Source organism: Poromitra crassiceps, assembly GCF_964638095.1.
Source record: "Poromitra crassiceps genome assembly, chromosome: 7".
NCBI classification, from domain to species: domain Eukaryota; kingdom Metazoa; phylum Chordata; class Actinopteri; order Beryciformes; family Melamphaidae; genus Poromitra; species Poromitra crassiceps.
The window spans coordinates 1,035,777-1,055,322 of record NC_139628.1 but is presented as its reverse complement, the minus strand read 5'-3'; the positions used below and the strand labels follow the sequence as shown (position 1 = coordinate 1,055,322).

Genomic DNA, 19,546 nt, shown 5'->3' with positions numbered 1-19,546 from the left:
CATCCTGAACTTGTACTTTCAGAGGTGTGAGTTGAGGATACGCAAATCCAGGATAGGACGTAGCGAGCCTCCTTTCTTTGGGATGAGAAAATAACGGGAGTAAAACCCTGTATTTCTCTCCCCCCCGGTACAATTCGCACTGCGCCCTTGTCTAGGAGAGACGAGATTTCGTCCTCTAGAGCCTGGGCCGCCTCCCCTGTCACCTCCGAGGTTTGCACTCCATTGAAGGAGGGCGGTTTCATCGCAAACTGGAGCCTGTAACCCTTTGTGACAGTGGTCAGAACCCAGGGATGAACCGCGCATGCGCGCCACGCCTCTGCCATGACAGCAAGAGGACCGGGCGGGCTGAAGCCCAGAGACAGAGCGACTGTGCCGTATGTCAACATCGTGCAGAGAGGCAGCCTGCTGAATGTCCCCGCTAGTTGCACTGCCCGGCCGTGAGAGCGGGTCAGATGCACCAAGGGGGGGAAGCTATCATCGGCAGACTCATTGCTGAGCTGATCAATGAGCCCCTCTTCCTCCTCCTGTTCGCCTTCGGACTCGAGGAGGTAGTCACACTGAGATGTCTCCATCTCCTAATCTAGAGGCTTTACGGTCCCCTCCCCAATCTGCTGCACTGCAGAGTCAGAAAGACGCGGAGCGGGTTGTGAGGCCGCTGCTATCTTTAGACGCCGCTGCAAGTTTCTGGGGGCCATGGTAATGCAGTCACTGCAGCTACTGGGGTCCATGACAGACTCCTGTGCATGCTTAATGCCCAAACGGGATGTGTATCCCTCTTGCCCAGCGTGTTGCCACACACGGTAGGGCAGGAACGGGTCTATGCCCACCTCCGTACGCTGTTTCTTGGCTCCGCTGCCCGAGGCCTCGGGGAGCGAGCTGGTTGACATGGTCACCTTTTTATGTAGCTCCGCCCACAGCAGCAGTTAGCTCTTGAGTCTTGACACGTCTGAGGCAGCAAGTCACGCTAATATAGACGGGTCCCCTGACTGGTGAGGCACAGTGGATACACCGGCTAGCAGGCAAGCTAAATTAATTTCACCCTGTTAGCAGCGGCTAAGAAAGTTTAGGAAACAACGCTTGGACGAACTGGCACGCGTGAGCTAATGACAGCCGACTAACGTTATAGACCGAGACCGTAGTACAGCACGCTGCCGCTAATACTGTCTAACTGACTCGTTAAACTGTTTGTAAAAGTCTGCTTTAACTTTTCGATGGTCAAGCTAAGACACAGAGATGAACGGGCTTGTCGGCAAAGACTCACCCGGACGTAGATTGACAGTGCAATATACGGCAGCTTATTCCAACAGAATAACACGTCCTTCGACTACCGAGATGGCTCGTCTGTGGACAGTTGAGTGAAACTCTGATAAGGATACGGCTGGTATAGGAGCAGTGGTCTTCACGGGGAAGAGAGCTGGAATGACGTTCCGGGCGACTTTCACGGCCGTATATAGAGGGCCGTCCCGTCCCGTATCACCGGTAAGGTGATTGGTCTGCCGGTTGGCAGACGTGGTGCAATTGGAGCTTCCATAAGTCGGTCACGCGGAGGGTGACTGTTGGAGAAAAATATAAGTTCCATTGGCATTTCCTAATCAATAACCTATATTTGCATGCACATAATTATGCTACAATAAGTTAACATGACATGACATCTGACACATATAGATTCACCCGTGGCATTGAGGACTTCTCTCCTTTTGCTGAAACCTTGGACAGTGCGTCGTGTTCCAATAACAACTGATAACTCTCAGTCAGACTGAGACACACACACATTTCCAAGAGATCATCCCATTCCTCTCCCCCCTCTTTTCCTCCTTACAGTATAAAGCATATGTTAAACTGTGAGTCATTTGCTGAATATTTGACTCTGTATAGCGTATCAGAATGTGTACATTGAGATTCAGCCCTCTGACAATACATATTGCCAGAGAATGTATGCTTTTAAATATACTTTCATAAGACATCTTTCTGACTCTTGGTTTCATTCATTTGGTTTATATAAGCTGTTATAATTATATTGCGGATGAGGAGTGGATAAATTCCATTCCCTAACAGTGACCGAATGAGAGATGAAATAGAACCTGAAATGTATGAAGGTGCCATTAAGTGCTTTGTAGTCTCATTAAAAGGACCTTCAAACCAATCCTGAAAGGAACAGTGTAGTTCAGCTAAAACATGATAGTGTCGTCTTTTCCTGCTTGTGCTGCATTACAGTAAAGTGATGTCATTTTCTGAGCTTCTCAGACTGTTGTAGCTGTTCTATTATTTGCCTTTACCCACTTAACATTATTCATCATATTCACATTAGTGATGGTTATTTATTAAAAATCTCATGTGTAAATATATTTTGTAAGAGTCCATATCGCCCAGCCCAATTTACAACTGAACATTTAGCCCACTTTGTAGAAAATACTGAGATATATTATGTTTCGCCATTCAGCCTAAACATACTGAGATATGATTTTTGGTCCATACCGGCCAGCCCTACTCAAGATCTGTGTTGTCGTCAGTGTTGGGGGTAGTATTAAACATGTTTTAGTACTAACTGACCGTGTTAGTTTTTCAATTATTGAAAGCGTCTTGAGGAAGGGCCAGTGTGGCCAGAAACGTCACGCTGTGTGCATATTTATAAATAAAGAAACCTAACGGGAGCTCTTTTTGGTGTGCCGACCATTATTTTTTCACAGTTTTTCAATTATTATCATCTGTTAGTAGTTCCATTACATAGAATGTTTTTACTCACCGACTTTTTCATGTATACACCGAGACTTTACAAAATGTTTGGTCATGGAAATTTGGTTAAAAGTCATGGAAATCCATTGGTCAAAATGTGTATGTGTATTGTTTTTTTTATAAATACTGTACAGGGAAAATATCCATAGTATACCTTTAAATACTGTATTTTAAATACATGTATTCCGTTACTCCAGGTCGCCCCCCAGCCCGGCCGACTCTCTGTGGGAGTACTGCCGCTCCCTCTCCTCCTCCACCTCCGCCCTCCGCTGTTCCCCGTCCCCCTCCTCCTCCACCTGCAGCGGCTCCTCCCCCCGGCCCCCGCCCGTCGCCTGTGTCAACGATCACCACGGCAACGCTCACCACGGCGACAAGCCCGGCGGCAAGAGGAAGTACAAGAGCCGTCACCTTGATGATGAGCAGGACCCCACCTGGCAGCCCGCCGCTCGTCGCCACGGAGATAAGAGCAGGGAGAGGAAGAGGAGGAGGAGAGACGGAGGGAGGAAGGAGAGAGCGCGGAGCAGAGGGGAGAGGTGAGAGACTTGCCTGTTCTTACACTAACAGCTGGAAATGTCATGGGAATTTGTTTAGTAAATATTTTCATGGCGTTCATTTACGCTGATAAAATTGATTGATAAAATAATTTGTGTGCTTTTAAAATAAATAATGTAACGTTACGTGTATGTGACAGCGGGGTAGTTAGTGTGTCTGTGAGGGTGTGTGTGCAGCTGGCAGCGCCGAGTGCTCGGACTCCCAGCCATGGGCATCCCCCCCCCCCCCCCCCCCCCTCCTCCTCCTCCTCTCTCTCACTCATTCAGTGCTGTAGCTTCAGTACAACAAACATGGCTGCTCTGACCACACATGGGCTGACAGGGGAAGCCCACGCACGGACGCAACATAGTCCATCTGTAAACGATGTTTAAAAGTGCATAGGGGAACGGAGCCGACACGTCCAACTTGTCCAAACGCGATAAACATCCCGACTTGTTCAAAGAGCAACAGGTTAGCGAATGTGATCGATAACATAATTACATTCCCTCAAACAAGTCGTCAAACGAGTGTTATTTTGTGACAAGCAAATGTTTTTCACCGTTCTGCCAAGTAACGTTGTTCATGACGCTGTTTTAATAAGTGATCTGGTTTACAGAAATATCAAAGAAATGACATAAACCTAAGTATAGGGGACATCAGATTACGGTATATAAGCTTTGATAACACTGACCTTGGTCTAATTATCTTCTTCTTATTATAAGTGTCTGTGTGCGTGTGAGCAGAATTTTGTCCGACCGCGGCTATGCCGTTTTACCTGCGATCGGGCTGAAGCTTTCAGGGGTTGTAAAGAGCACCCATGCAGGTGACCTGACGGAGCCGGATTTTTTAATTAGGTGATTGCCCTGATTACCTAATGGTGTGATGTCATTCTTCCTGGCTGAGGCTAAGTTCAGTGATGATGTCATCAGTGATGATGTCATGTTCCAGACCAGGGGGGCCTAACTCACATGGGGATCCCTACGGGTCCGCTAGTTGTAGTAAAATGTAGGCTGTGACCCGCGCACGGATTGGGGATTACAATTTATTTACAAAATGATAAAAAAAACAATATTCAAAGTAATTTCATAGGCCCATCTTGGTAAAAAATAATAACTTTTTCAATTGAAAACTCTGAGAATTGTATTTTCATTTAATAATCAGATGTGTTAGAGAGGCCTCCTAAAAGTTGAATATGAGTTGAGTTTAAATACAACACATTTAGGAGATAATCGTGAAGGGGCATGAGTGAGGGGGTACTATTGGCATGGCAAAACAGATCAAGGGGTACATAACACAAAAAGGGTTGGGAGCCACTGCCCTACTGAATCGTGAGTGACCATAAAACATTTGGTTTGAGCAAGAACAAAAAATAAGGGGGGGGTGGGGGGGGGGTAGAATTTTCGATTTGTTTATTGGCAGATCACAAGCCAACTAGGTGAATCCCGCCACCTATTGTATTGGGAGTGTGTAGATACGTAAGCGTGCCCAAGGAATAACATTGCTTTGCTAATGTGACACCTGACCTGTTACTGTTGTGTCAGCTAGAATTAGCTAGACATACTTTCTGTGAAGCCCTCTGAGACATGCTTGTGAATTAGGGCTATATAAATAAATTTGACTTGACTTGACTTGAGGGTCCGGGAGGCGGGGTGGCAATCCTTCTCGGGCACGGAACGAAAGCAATTGAAAGTGTGAAAACGCCCAGAGTGAGCGCAGTCTGTGTCTCTCTCCTCCAGCAGGGGGCGGAGTAGAGAGGGCCGGAGCCCCAGCGTTGAGATCATCTATGAAGGCACCGTCACCTCCATGGCCCAGCCGCACACTCATACAGGCCACAGGAAACGCCACCGCACACAGCACTGCAGGTACCTCCCTTTATATTAAGTTTGTTGCTACCTTCTGACATACACGGCTCTGATTAAGCCAAACACAAAACTTTAAATCAATCACAGTTCCTCAAGAATTAATAGCAAACTTGTTAAAGACCCCCTCAAGTCATGTTTTAAGGTGTATATAAAATACTCTACTTTGACTAATAAGTTGTGCCTTAAGTTGGACCTGCCACGGACCAGCATGCTTCAAAACATCAACCATAATCCCCCTCCCAAAAAAGGCAAGGCCCTCGGCACTTAAAGACTACAGACCCATCGCCCTGACCTCTGACCTCTGTGGTCATGAAGTCCTTTGAGCGCCTTGTCCTGTCCTACCTCAAATCCATCACAGACCCACTCCTGGATAGGGCTGTGAATCTTCACTGGCCTCACGATTCGATTCGATTACGATTATCGATGCATCTCGATGCATCTTAAATCGATGCATCACTTTTTTTCCCAATACATGATTTATTTTTTCTCATTTTCTTTTTTCTCACTGTGGCTACTTTTAAAATAAAAGTGCATTTGGATTTGCATTGTATTATGATCCAAATAAACAACTGCATGTACTTCCATTACATTTTATTCGATTATTACTTTTTTTTTTTACATCGATGCAGAATCGTGCACGTCTGCATCGCGATGCATCTTATAATCGATTATTTTTGACACCCCTACTCCTGGACCCCCTACAGTTTGCCTACAGAGCCAACAGGTCTGTAGACGATGCAATAAACATGGCCCTCCACCACATCCTCACACACCTGGACAATGCAGGAACCTATGCCAGGATCCTGTTCGTAGATTTCAGCTCGGCGTTTGACACGATCCTGCCAGCCCTGCTACAGGAGAAACTCTCCCAGCTGGGCGTGCCCGACCCCATCTGCAGATGAACCACAGACTTCCTGACTGACAGGAAGCAGCACGTGAGGCTGGGTAAGCACATCACTGACTTTCGGTCCATCAGCACCAGGGCGGTGTCCTCTCTCTCTACTTCTTCGGTCTGTACACCAACAGCTGCACCTCCAGTCACCAGTCCGTCAAGCTTCTGAAGTTCGCAGAGGATACCACTCTCATAGGGCTCATCACAGACGGAGATGAGTCGGAATACAGACAGGAAGTTGACCATCTGGTGACTTGGTGCAGTCAAAACAACCTGGTGTTAAATGCTCAAAAAACAATGGAGATGATTGTGGATTACAGGAGGAACAAAGCCCCACCTTCCCCCATCACCCTGGGTGACTCCCCAGTCAACACTGTGGAGTCCTTCCGCTTCCTGGGGACGATCATCAGTCACAACCTAAAATGGGAGCTGGACATCAGAGCTCTCACCAAGAAGGCACAGCAGAGGATGTACTTTGTGCGGCAGCTGAAGAAATTCAAAGTGCCAAAGGCCACGATGGTGCACTTCTACACCTCCATCGCTGAGTCCATCCTCACCTCCTCCATCACCGTCTGGTATGCTGCCGCCACTCTCAAAGACATTAGCAGGCTTCAGCGCATATCTGCTGCGCTGAGAAGATAATCGGATGCAACCTGCCATCCCTCCAGGACCTGCATGCAGCCAGGACACTGAAGTGGTCTCACAAGATCATGGCCGACCCCTCCCACCCTGGCCACAAACTCTTTAAGACACTCCCCCACGGCAAGAGACTGAGGTCTGCCAAGACCAGAACCACCCGCCACAAGACCAGCTTTCTTCCCAACCGCCATCAGCCTCACCAACAAGGCCCGGAAACCCCTTCCACCAAAGACCTCACCAACAACCCCCCCCCCCACACACACACACACAAACTCACTACTTTTTTTTTTTTTTCTTTCTTTTTTTTTTTCGTTTATTGAGCAGGGACAAATGCATAGAACATTATTTCATACAAAAGAGATGTCATGCATACAGGTTTCTAGCCAAGGCTAATTTGCAACCCCTGTCCCTGGTTAGGCCTTTACTATTAAAACAAAAGTTCAAGAGAAAAATTAAAACAGTACCAAAATGTTAAAAACAAACCATATAAAACAGAACAAAATAAAGACAAAAACAAAAAGCAAAAACACAAAACAAATAAGGACAGAAAACTAAAATAGTACAATACTAAAAGTCAATGTTCACAGGCTTGTTTCAGTTTCAGCCATTGTTTTGCTTGTGTGTTAAATACGGTGAGTTCTGTCAATGTTTTTATTTCAGGTGGTAATGTGTTCCATAATTTGGTACCTATTACCGAGAAGGATGACTGTCCGAATGTTGTTCTGCGTTTCGCTGTTCTACAGTTCCCGCTTGCTGCACCCCTAGTTCTAATACCACCGTCTTGTTTGTTTATTAACTGGCAAAGTATCTCTGGAGCAAGGCTGTTCACACATTTAAAAATAAGTTTTAAAAATGAGAAGCCGACAAAACTGTCAAAACTTAGTAAATTATATTTATTGATAATTTGGCAATGGTGCCATCGAACAGGTTTCTGGTCCATTACTTTCAGTGCCTGTTTATATAATGACCTAATGGGTGCCAGTGTTGTTTGGTTAGCCTGACCCCAAACGGTTATGCAATATGATAAATGGGAAAATATCATGGCATGCATGTACTGTTGTGCTGCCTTAAGGGGTATATAATGTCTAATCAGGCGAAAGCAATTTAAATTGGTTTTGACAGTTTTGCACAGCTTCTTCACATGCCTACCAAACTTAAGTTGAGAATCTAAAATAACACCTAAAAATTTAAACTTGTCTACTTGATTTATCTCTATCTCATTGATCTTTACTCCATAATTTTCGTTGGCTTTCCTCTTAATGGAAAAGCACATCGACACTCCTCCTAAACTCAACCGAACACCCCCACCCCATAAAACTGTAACTCATATCTAATTTGATGCCTGTTTAACTGGGACGGTAAATTAATGTAAATTCCCTGCACATTTAATGCCTATTTAACTTAGCCTATACATTTCATGTACATTCAACCTAAATTCATATTTATTATCCACAGAACACTTCACCACTCATGAACATATTGTATATATTTACTCGATTTGATTGCACTTGGGCCGCAAGAAATGACTGTAAAACAGTAATTTTGTGTTTAGGTGCACTGTAAAAAAAAAAGCAAATTCCATCACGGGCCACACGGCCCGTGGGCCGTATTTTGCCCATGTGCGCTGTAGCGTAACATGCGGCTCCTTTATGGATAGTTGTGGCTCTTTTCAGTGCTACTTAAAATAAATAAATAAAAATCTAAAATAAATAAAGGGAGGAAAGGAACTTTTTTGGATTGTGGCTCTTTCAAATATTTTTTATTTTCATTCAATGTGGCTCCTGAGTAGGGCAAGGTTGCGTACCACTGTCTGAAACCCTTTCAAATCCCGCTGGACGAACCCAAAAAAACCCCATGGTAAAGCTGAAAACTCTGACTGTCACTTATCTGCAAACCATGTCAACACAAGCTCACTTACTTTTGCTACCTGTGATGCACCCTGACCCTGTACATCATCTGTAAACAACAAACTTAAGCTACCTCACCTAGCTGGCAAGTCTGTTTATACTCTGTTAAAACTGTTTATATCTGTTATACTATCTATATCTGTATCCTTTTATAATATTTTATAAGTTTGGTATGTTTCCACTCACGCAATATTTTTTACAAGTCTGTTTATACTCTGTTAATACAGTTTATATCTCTTAAAGGTTCCAATTCGTGCAGCTGTAACCTCTTAAAAACGTGTGTCTCTGGTCCATAAAACATGATTCTGGATTAATTTGTCGAAAATATAGCAACCCCGTTTGTTGTGACGGAGTTGTCCCTTCCTCATCTCGTTGCGTCCCAAGAATGGTCTGTTTCTATAATATATTCAGAACTAACAGTTCCCATTGGCCGCTGAGGGAGAGCCCGCCCCAGGCCAATCAGATTAGCGTCTGTGGACCAGCACGCTAGGTTGTGTCCACAACTAACGTTAGCAACGAGCTATCGCTAACTTAACTCATTGAGTGCCAATGACGTCGATCGACGTCAAAGTAAATAGTGACGTAGAGTGCCAATGACGTCAAATGCGTTTTTTGACGCTGGGACGTGGATCAAAGCCTCCTGCATCTCCTGTACAAATATTGTAGCTATTGAAGGTGTATAACCTATTTTACAGACCCATTAGGTGGCGACAGTGCTCTCCAGATTAGAGAAAGTTGAGTAAAAATAGTCGCGCTTGGAGCCGGCGCACAACGGTGGGGGGCTCCGAAAATAGACTCTGGGTGCAGCACACTTTGAAACGCGCAGCAGAAAGCCCAGAAAGCCCAGAATCGGACGCAGCTTCATCCCAGCTCACAACCGAAACCCCAGAAATGAGCGAGCCCGATCCAGACTCCCCCGACGAGCGGCCGCCATCCAGGCAGCAGAGACTCGCCTGACACACGCAGCAGAGCGAGCAAAGCCACCAGAGACACACCCACGGAGGAGGAGTTTGCAGTAGAGGGGGGTGGGGGTGCTGTTATATTGAAGGAAATTACTGTTCAGATGTTTCAGGTCAGAAAATATTAGCTTCAGAGTCAGTGATTTGCTTGAAATGCTTAATTTCACAAAAGGCTCAATAACTCAGCTTCTAGATGGAAACGCCTGTTTTTGCTGTTTTTGACCTATCTTCTCCGGCTGATAACTAAAGAACGGATAATGATATCAATAAACTTTTTTTTGCTGCTGATACAATAGAGTCTCATCGTTCTTTGTGCGTGTTCGGTGTTTACATAGTAATATCACACAATATTCTGTGGGCCTCGAGAAATCACTGAAAACGCTCTGAAACTCTGGCACTGGGAGCGTCCGTTCTCCAAAAGTGGCTGGCACTCAATGAGTTAATGGTTGCTACGCTAAAGAGGACATCTCAAAATGCCTAGACTTACCGAATGCACCTCCGCAGTTGCTGGATCACGTACAGTTGGCGTCGCTCCAGCTAGAAGTGTTAATTTTGTGGCTATAGACAAAATGGTGCAGGTAGCTTGTGTGAGAGAGACGCGCGCAGTATGCTTGAGGACCATTGTGACGTCCCAATACCCCGTCTGGGGAACAGAGCATTAGGGGGCGTGGCTTGAAGGAGACTGCAGGGGGAAGCTGGATAGGGACAAATCCAACTGTGGCAGTTCTGAGCTTGTGACCACTCATTACAGGGAGGGATGACAGCAGTATATATGCATTTACAAGTAAAAACAGCTTTTGCACGGATTGGGACCTTTAATATATATATATATATAATATATGTTAAAATCTGAATCCCTTTATAATATTTTATAATGTCTTTAGACCCCCCTTACTCATTGTGCGGCTCGGGAGCCACATACGGCTAATTAAGCTTTGATTGGCGGCTCGCAGCACACTTCATTCAACATGGAATATTGCATCATCTTGCCCTAGCGTCTCTATTTCTAAAAAGTGATCTGGCGACTTTCTGACCGTTGAATCACAAGGCATTTGGCATTACATTGGTATAAAATGGTATGGCTGATGGCTGTTTTCTCTACTTACTTTTCTAATCCAGAGGTCTGAGCGCTTCACACAGTGCAACCCCTCCCGCCGACCAGCGTCAAACAGCCGTCACTTCACACGTACCATTTTCCTTTCCTACCCTTCAAAATAAAAGCGTTCACTTCTCTGTACTCAGAGCCTTCAGATAGGAGCCAACTCAATAAATTCCATAACAATAGCTGAGGCTACACGACCTCATCAACAGATTCAAGTCCTGAAGAATTTATTCAGGACTTTGTGGCTGTATTGTTTTTGATGTATTTTTTTCTGACTGTATTGAAGCATTTGATTTAAAAAAAAGTGCGATGTTGTGTTGCACTATTATAAATATACTGTTATATGTTATTATTTGTTGATTCATTCATCACATTATTAGACACTCGCTGATTATTAAAAATAGTGCAAACAGTAAAACACAGAATTCAGGTGATTTGCGGTAAAAGTGGCTCTCCTCTTGACTTTGTCCTGCTGCCTCTCACCAAAAAAATAGTGAGGATCACTGCTTTAGACCCTTTATATTTTATTTGTTTATGTCTTGTATATTGTTCTTATCGATGTTACATGAGAACCAACCACACCAAGACAAATTCCTAGTATGTGAAAACATACCTTGGCAAATAAAATAATTCTGATTCTGAAGGCTGCTTTTCTTAGTTCCTGTAAGTTTTTCACTGGACGATGCTGATATAGTACCTGTCTCTTCATTCTCTATTAATATTGTAAACTAATGTAGAGCGATCAATCGATTAGTTGTCATTAAATTATTAATTTATCAATTTAATTAATTAATTTATTATTAAATTAATCACCAACTATTTTGATAATCGATTAATTGGTTTGAGTATTGTTTTAAGAAAATAAATCAAAATGATCAAATACCAGGTGGGGCATGGGAGTTGAAAAGGGTTAAAAGGCTGTTTTCTTTCTGATACTCTGAGCTAGAAATCTCTACTTCAGTAGCACTGACATACACCAAACTTTCCAGTTTTATTCCTAACTATATTCTGAAGGTTGTTGTTTTTTTACACAGGGGGTTGTTCATATATCATTCATAGCCTCATTTATAGTAGGGATGGGCGCGAGTACTCGGGTACTCGAGCACTCGTTCATAACTCATTCGAGTAACGTTTCTGCTGTTCGGGTACTCGCCCCACTCCCCACGCCGTTAAAAATGGTCTAAGATCTACACACGCATCGTCATGTGGATCTGGCAGCAACCAGCAGCAACTGCACGGCTGGGCGTCAAGTCAGCCAGAATGTACAAGTACGTCATCCGCTTTGTTGCTTTAAAAATAAAACGCTTATTGTAACCTTATTTATTTTGAGTAATGCGTTACAGCCACAGTTTCATGCCATTTAACATCACAACAAGTATTTTGATACAAGGATGCTGCTTCCTTCATTGAAATACATTTTCTCCTCCAACGTGCATCAATAAGCTATTTACTTTTGTTTAAGTAACATTATTTTGAAAGTTTTAACCGGTAGTTTTCCAGCTCTTCCCGAAAATGGTGCCTGGAGTTATTCTCCCGAATGAGAAGCACGCTTCTTCATAGCGCACGCCCGATAAAACTCATTCAAAACGTTGCACTAGTTTACTGACTACACTGTCGTTTCCCATAACGTTAGTCACAAGAAATGTGGAGAAAGAATCACTTTTTGGGAGACAATCGCTTCATGGTGATCACTATTCAGCAACAATGGACATGTATTGGAAATCAAACGCCTTCGCTTGTTTCACAACTTGTCTGCTCCAAAGCGCTAATCCAACCATCGGAGATACTGTCTAAAGGTAGGCTTTAGATGTTAGCTTAGCGTCACCTAATATCACAGTCAGTCCCTCTCCTGACAAAAAATGCTCCAGGTAGCGCTTTTTCCATGCAAAAATGCAAACGTTATGTGTGAACAGCCCCATACAGAGCAGATTACCCCTGCTCACTCTGCGTTCTTATTTAATTACCATAGTAATCACACAGCCCGCCCCCCCCCCCCCGCGCGAGTACTCGAGCACTCGTTCATAATAGAAGGAGAGTACTCGACTATTTAAATTGCTTAAAATGCCCATCCCTAATTTATAGAAGTTTTTATTCCTAAAAACCTGGTGAAAATATATTTTTTAGAACTGTTGTTAGTATTTTCTGATCTATGGAGTGATACAAAGAGATCTCCAAAATTCTGTCTGTAAAAACATTTGGCTCTAATTATGTCACACGAAAAAGAAAATAATTTTGAACCTGGCTTCATCCAATATTCAGATTTATGTCCTGGAATTGTACACAAATTATAGCATAGTTAGGTAGGTAATGCCTCATTTGCATATTTATTTATTTTTTCTGAAAACTTGAAATACAAACAATAATTGGCTTAATAAAGTTTGATGGTGATTTTTTTTTTTTATTGTATTCCCTATTCACCTGCCATGTCTTGCCTTAAATGTGAATAGGTTCTGGTTTCTTTACTCTATGACAGTAAACTGAATATATTTGGTTTGTGGACAAAACAAGACATTTGAGGACGTGATCTTGGGCTTTGGGAAACACTGATCAACCTTTTTCACCATTTTCTGACATTTTATAGATCAAACAACTAATCGATTAATCAAGAAAATAATTGACAGATTAATCGACAATGAAAATAATTCACTGTTTTAATCACAGTCTCTGTCTGTCTCTCTCCCCCTCTCACTGTCTCTCAGCCCCCCGGTGGTCATCACCATCGACAGTGACAGTAGCCATGACGACGACAACAACAGCCCGTCGCGGCCCATTGACTTCTCTGACCTCCCCCCGCTCCCGCCAGGCAGCGTTGGCGGGGACATCGGCGAGCTTCCGGTCGACATCCTGGAGCGAGGATCCGATAGGTTGGAGACCGAGCTGGATGGCCAATCTAAGGGTGTGGAGCTCGTCGATATTGAGGACAGCAGCGAAGATAATGATGTGGAAAAGGGCGAAAATGGTGGTCGCCCACCCGGACGTGATGGCGATGAAGAAGATGGTAACAGCGGAGCGATTGACTTCAACAAAGCATCGCCTGTTAACAATAAACGCAGACCGCTCAAACCGCTTGTTACAAGTTCTGCAGATCTCATAACTTGCACAGAAGCGGGCATTGCAGACCGCCGCTCACAGCCAATGAGAGAGAGGGATACCGGACTCACGGGGAGGGAACGTCGCAACATTTTACTAGACATAGACGTCGGGGAGAAAGAATCGCGGGTCGCAAACTCCGACACCCATCTCCTAGCAACCATCCTTAATGATCTGGAAGGCATCGGCAAGCCTAAATGTGAAGTTTCCTCGAAGTTTTGCGCCAGGAGGATAAAGCATTTTCAAGGTCCGTCCGAGGTCTGGTTAGCCGAGGAGAAAAGAGACGAAAAAGATGGAAATGGAGATACCGGGATGCCGACCTGTCCTCCCTCCCTCCCCGCGCCGCCTCCTCTGTGGCGGCTGAAGGCGTGGCGAGCCCGCGAGGAGACGAGCGACGTCCCCCCGCCACTGAAAAACGTTGGCTTAGCCGACAGAAACACCCTGCCCCCGCTAAAACGCGAAGACACCCGGAGTCTGTCTCACGTCGATGGCCAGTCGCCTCATTGGGACATTGCCGCTGACCACGCTGCTTCGGTCGGCGTACTTCCTGTAATTACGCTGAAGAGACGTTCTGCTAACGCCGCAGTGTCAAGAGACTCGACTAGCGGCGCGCTAGCGAACGCCAACTTACATTCCCCCGACCGTTTAGCACCCATTGACCGAGCTGGGTCTAAAGACAGAGGGTCAACCGCTGGCTTCCATTCCACCGAACAAAAAGCATCTATTGACTCCCATTCTTCTGCTTCAGGGTGTAAAAATACATTGAGTGGTGCCGATGGTTTAGAGTACCTCGACTTTGTGTCTTTCCCCGCTACAGAGTCTCATTCCGGCAGCGTTGTGCCACCTACCGTTGGCGCTAAGGAAACGCCTGCTTCCAGTCCTACAGCATCGCTTATCGAGTTGTGTCCTATGAATTCCGTATCTTCCGTTGATTTGCGTCGATCTAGGGAGCGGCCAGCTCACGGCGAGTCTACCTCCAGATTGGGGAGGAAGGCGACTCGGCCGGCTCGTATCGACCCGCGTCCCCCCGGCATCGGCCGTATTTTCTCAGGCGTCGACTGTAAGCGGTTTTCACCTCCTCGCCCTTCCTCACCCGTTCACTCCCGCTCTTCCAGTGAAGTTGCCAACATAGAGCGACAGTCAGAAAGGCCCGTGTCCTCTACAGTTAGTTCAGTGGGGAAAGCAGCTCCCGGCGGCGGCAGGCGATCACCCATCGACTCGCATCCTAAAAGTCACAAATTTCCTATTGACCCCTGCCATTCATCCAGCGCAGCTCCGGAGAGACTAATAGCTCACAGTCCCCCGCCACCTATTGACTTCCACTCGTCCTCCATTGACACACACTGTAACAGCACAACCTTATCTCCCTCTCCCATTGATCGCAGCGTTGCCTTCCAAACAACGCACACAGAGTCCAGACCAGCCACTGACTCCCACTCAAGCCGTCAGCACACCACTGACTCCTGTTCTAAGCCTCAGTTTCCCATTGACGCCCATCCAAAGTCTAGTCTCCCCATTGACTCTCAATGCGACTCCCATATCACCATTGACTCCCGTTCAATATCCTCTCAGAGAGACTCCGGCTTTTGCCCCGACAATCACATGGTGTCCTCCCCCCCGCCCACTGACCATCAATGGAACTCTCACTCTCCCGATGAAACACATTCATCAAACACCCATTGACAAACACTCAGCCGGCCGGGACACGCACTCTATAGCTTGACTTGAGTGCGTGTACACACACACACACACTGGATTTTGCTTTTCTAAATGGGAAAAATACAAGGAAAGGTAACATTGAATGTTGCTGCTTTTATTAATATTGTTTTATAATTTTTTTACTTTATCATGAAAATGGTGTGTTTTATAATTTAGCCCCTTTCTACCAATGTCACTACTGTGGCCATCTTTAGGTCATATACTGTACAGGCCGTGCATGCGCTGTGTGTGTCAGAGAGAGAGAGAGAGAGACATAGTATTTGCAGATAGATCTTAGCATTGGTTTTAATCTCCTTGTACTAGCTGGGTGGTGATGTTTAAAGGAACGTACCAAGATAACGGGAGATTCACCTATTTGTCATCTTGCCAATGCCGATACCAACAATTTCCCCCAAAAAAACTAAATAGGCTGATTTAGCCAGGCTAAATAACATAAGGCTACTGGTTCAAAACAGACACACACACACACCTGGCAACATTAGGCTGTGAAAAAGAGGACCCTTTGACTACCTTCCTATAGCTATATTGCTATTGTTAAATTGAATAATGGTTATAGGCTACTGGGTGTCTGTCATTATTTTCCCTATAATTCTGCTTTCAGAGCTAGTTATTAAGTATTAAGTTATTACAAAAAAACAATAATAATCAAATCAGAGGCAATTATGAAAAATGATAAAACATAGGCCAGATACATTTATATTGTGTTAGATTTACAACCGGCCCTTTGAGGGCAACCATAATGCTGATGTGGCCTAAGGCTTAGGTCTTCTAGTTTCATATGAGACCAGAAACTTCACCCTGTCTTTAAAACTGAGCCTGCTATAGTCATTTTACATGTATTTCCAAAAATTGGCCCAAGCCTACTCCTCAGGGTTAATGTCATGTGTATATGTGAAAACTGTTGTCTGTCAAATAAATAAATATGGTAAATGGACTGCATTTATATAGCGCTTTACAATGTGCCTACATTCACCCATTCACACACCAAAGGTGACCATCTGCCACAGCCATCGGGAGCAATTTGGGGTTCAGTATCTTGCCCAAGGACACTTCGGCATGTGGAATGGAGGAGCCGGGGATCGAACCACCAACCTTCTGGTTCGTGGACGACGCGCTCTACCTCCTGAGCCACAGCCGCCCGTTAAAATAAATAAAGCTCTAGTGGATCTAGCTGAAATCTGTACTGTAGCCAGGTGCTGCACGATGGTGACCGGTGGATAGTCTTGCAGTAGCCAGCAGAAATCTGGTGCACACCTCTTGAAAAGTGGTTAAGGACCGCCCCTAACTAAGACCAAAACAAAATAATGTGACAGACATATGAATTGACCAACCACGGACGGCATGACGCAACTCGTGGGCCGGTACGTTTTGACCAATGCACGCAGAGAGAGCCGGACTTCCGTAACAGCCCAGCCAATCAGATTTCGCCGCAGGATTTCTCCTGGCAAAACCTGGAAATGCTGACTTGTGATTCAGACCCTCCGCCGTTGGAAGCGTGCTGACATAAGACGGGGTCTGACCACATGAGACTAGCTGGTGCAGACTGTAGCCAATCACGTGAGACTAGCCGGTGCAGACTGTAGCCTATCACGTGAGACTAGCTGGTGCAGACTGTAGCCTATCACGTGAGACTAGCTGGTGCAGACTGTAGCCAATCACGTGAGACTAGCCGGTGCAGACTGTAGCCTATCACGTGAGACTAGCTGGTGCAGACTGTAGCCTGTAGCCTATCACGTGAGACTAGCCGGTGCAGACTGTAGCCTGTAGCTATCATCTATCAGGAATATGGCAAATAGACCAATCTCCCAAAATGTTGGTGTGTTCTTTTAACCCGTTTAACCAATCAGGACTGCACGATTCTGGATAAAACGAGAATCTCAATTTTCTTGCTTAGAATTCTTAGAATAGAAAGAACTTCTCTAATCTCCAGCTGCTTTATCCTACCATCCAGCCACACACATTCTGACTGCACAGCGCAGCATTAAGTAGGCCTTAACTACAAACATTTGGAAATGTAACTACCTGGCTTCCTGTTTGTGATCTGTTTCGAGCCATTGTTATGTGCAGTATTGGGCAAGTTACTTACAAAATGTAATATACTACATATTACTAGTTACTTTCATTTGAAAGTAATAAGTTAGTTTACAATATTACTGTCTGTGTAGAGTAACTCGTTACTTATTACACTACTTTTGCATTACTTTCTCCAAAATAACTGCAGTAGCAGAATGACATCGCCACCCCAGAACCATCCCGAAAAATAATTTATACTGTCTGAAGTCAGTGTAAACTGTCCAAAATTCTAAATGTTATCTTTTTCCTTTGTTATTCTCATGTATAGTGATTATTTGCATAAAAACACACAATTTGATTAGGAAATTATATCTTTATTTAAATATGTGCTTTGATGAATTTTTTTTAACTCAATCTGTAACTTGTGTTACTTCACAAAGTAACTGGTATAATATTACTGAAATCCCATTGTAAGTTATATTACTGAGTTACTGCTAAAAGTAATACATTACATGTAATATATTACTTTTGTAATGAGTTACCCCCAACATTGTATGTGTAGGAAAATGGGCTGGGTGGATACATGCGTCGTGTACATGTTTGTATCGCATGGTCACATGGTCACAGGGAAAGAAAATAAAAGTGCAGTTAACGAGCCATCATGTAACCGGGTTAAATTACAGAAGTCACTCTCCAGTGCTGGCACAGCGCCAACATTAAGTGTGGAGAAAGATAGGCGTTACTATACAAAACTAATTAGGCAGTTTAATTGACAACCTTGTGGCAATGCATTGACTTGAGCTCAACACACGTGCTGTCGTCTTGCCAAAGAACGCGCTTGTTTTTTTTGTTGGTACATTGAGGTACTACAGGAGGTACTTGAGAGAAATGGGAAAATGTGAGAACATGTAAAAATAAATTAAATGTTAAAACAGGAGGCACTAATTGCAACTCTTTCATTCCATTTCTTATTTTGTAATGTATTCTTAAAAAGGCGGGTTATCATTCATTCATTGCATTGTATAGTTTTCTCTTGCAGTCGGGTAAAGGCGGTACTTGGATTCAGAAATCAGGGAAAGGGGTTGGCTACTGAAGCCAAAAAAGTTTGAGAACCACTGGCTTAATTGGTAGACAAAGTTGACTTTCTTTTAAAAAACACAAAAAAATGTTTTTGACTTGGTTTCATTTGATTTTAGAAAAACACACTTTGACCGATTTGAAAAATGTCAGTGGATTTGTGCTCACCTCAGCTAGTACTTTAAGTGCTGTAATTTAAGGAAATGATAAAATGCCACTGTGGACGTTAACGTGATAAAACCCCGCCCACTTGCTCCTTCCAGCTGGTGAAAACAAATGTTAAGAGTTGGATGCAAATATAGATTCATCCAAATTCTGTGTGTGTGTGTGTGTGTGTGTGTGTGCATGCATGCGTGCGTGCGAACAAGGAAATCCTCCTATGTAAAAGAATTTGAATAAAGATTGTCAGAAAACGAGCTTTGCATTTGGTTGTTTTGTGTTTTTTTGTTAGCAGCTGGGTGATGTCAACAGGCTGCAGACAGTTTCAACATGGAGCCCAGACCAGTAGTTCTCAATGTGGGGTCCGGGGTCCCCAGAAAACTGATGAAGTGTTAAACCTTAACATTATTTAATTTACAAGAAGTTAAGGGACCCCCTAAAGTCACGTTTTAAGATCTTCATAAAATACTCTACTTTGAATAATAATTTGTGTCTGATGGTTTTTCCCACAAAAAGGTTAAATTATCTTGTTAAAATCTTGAAAATGACTTCCCCTCCTGCCTCATTAAAAATGTATTTTTAACTGCTGAATAATACTGGACAGGAATTGGACGATGTCACAAATCATGCTTGTTGAAAATGGCCTTTTCAGTGAGCACAGAGAAAGCACATGATTGTGAAAACAGCCTTCTAGTGTCAAACTGCACACAGTGCACAGACATTCTGCACAGTGAAGCTCAAACATCCAATCTGAAGGAACAAGAAGAAAATATGTTTGACTTAATAATAAACTTTTAATAGCTAGAGGATGTACAATCATCGTACATGCCAAATTCAATAAAACTTGGGTGCCCTTTTTTGCA

At 44.1% G+C, this 19,546-nt stretch overlaps 1 protein-coding gene across 1 annotated transcript in view; it reads left to right on the top strand.

Moving 5' to 3' along the window:
• Positions 1–14,779, top strand: part of LOC310780270 (uncharacterized protein) — a gene marked incomplete at both ends in the record, with an annotated part of 33,596 nt that extends 18,817 nt beyond the window's left edge. The window contains 4 exons of the mRNA XM_083640831.1: positions 2,931–3,266; positions 5,001–5,126; positions 13,325–14,249; positions 14,663–14,779. Of these exons, the coding sequence (XP_083496957.1) occupies positions 2,931–3,266; positions 5,001–5,126; positions 13,325–14,249; positions 14,663–14,779 (1,504 nt within the window). The remainder of the gene's footprint in view (positions 1–2,930; positions 3,267–5,000; positions 5,127–13,324; positions 14,250–14,662) is intronic.
• Between the last annotated feature and the right edge of the window lie 4,767 nt (positions 14,780–19,546).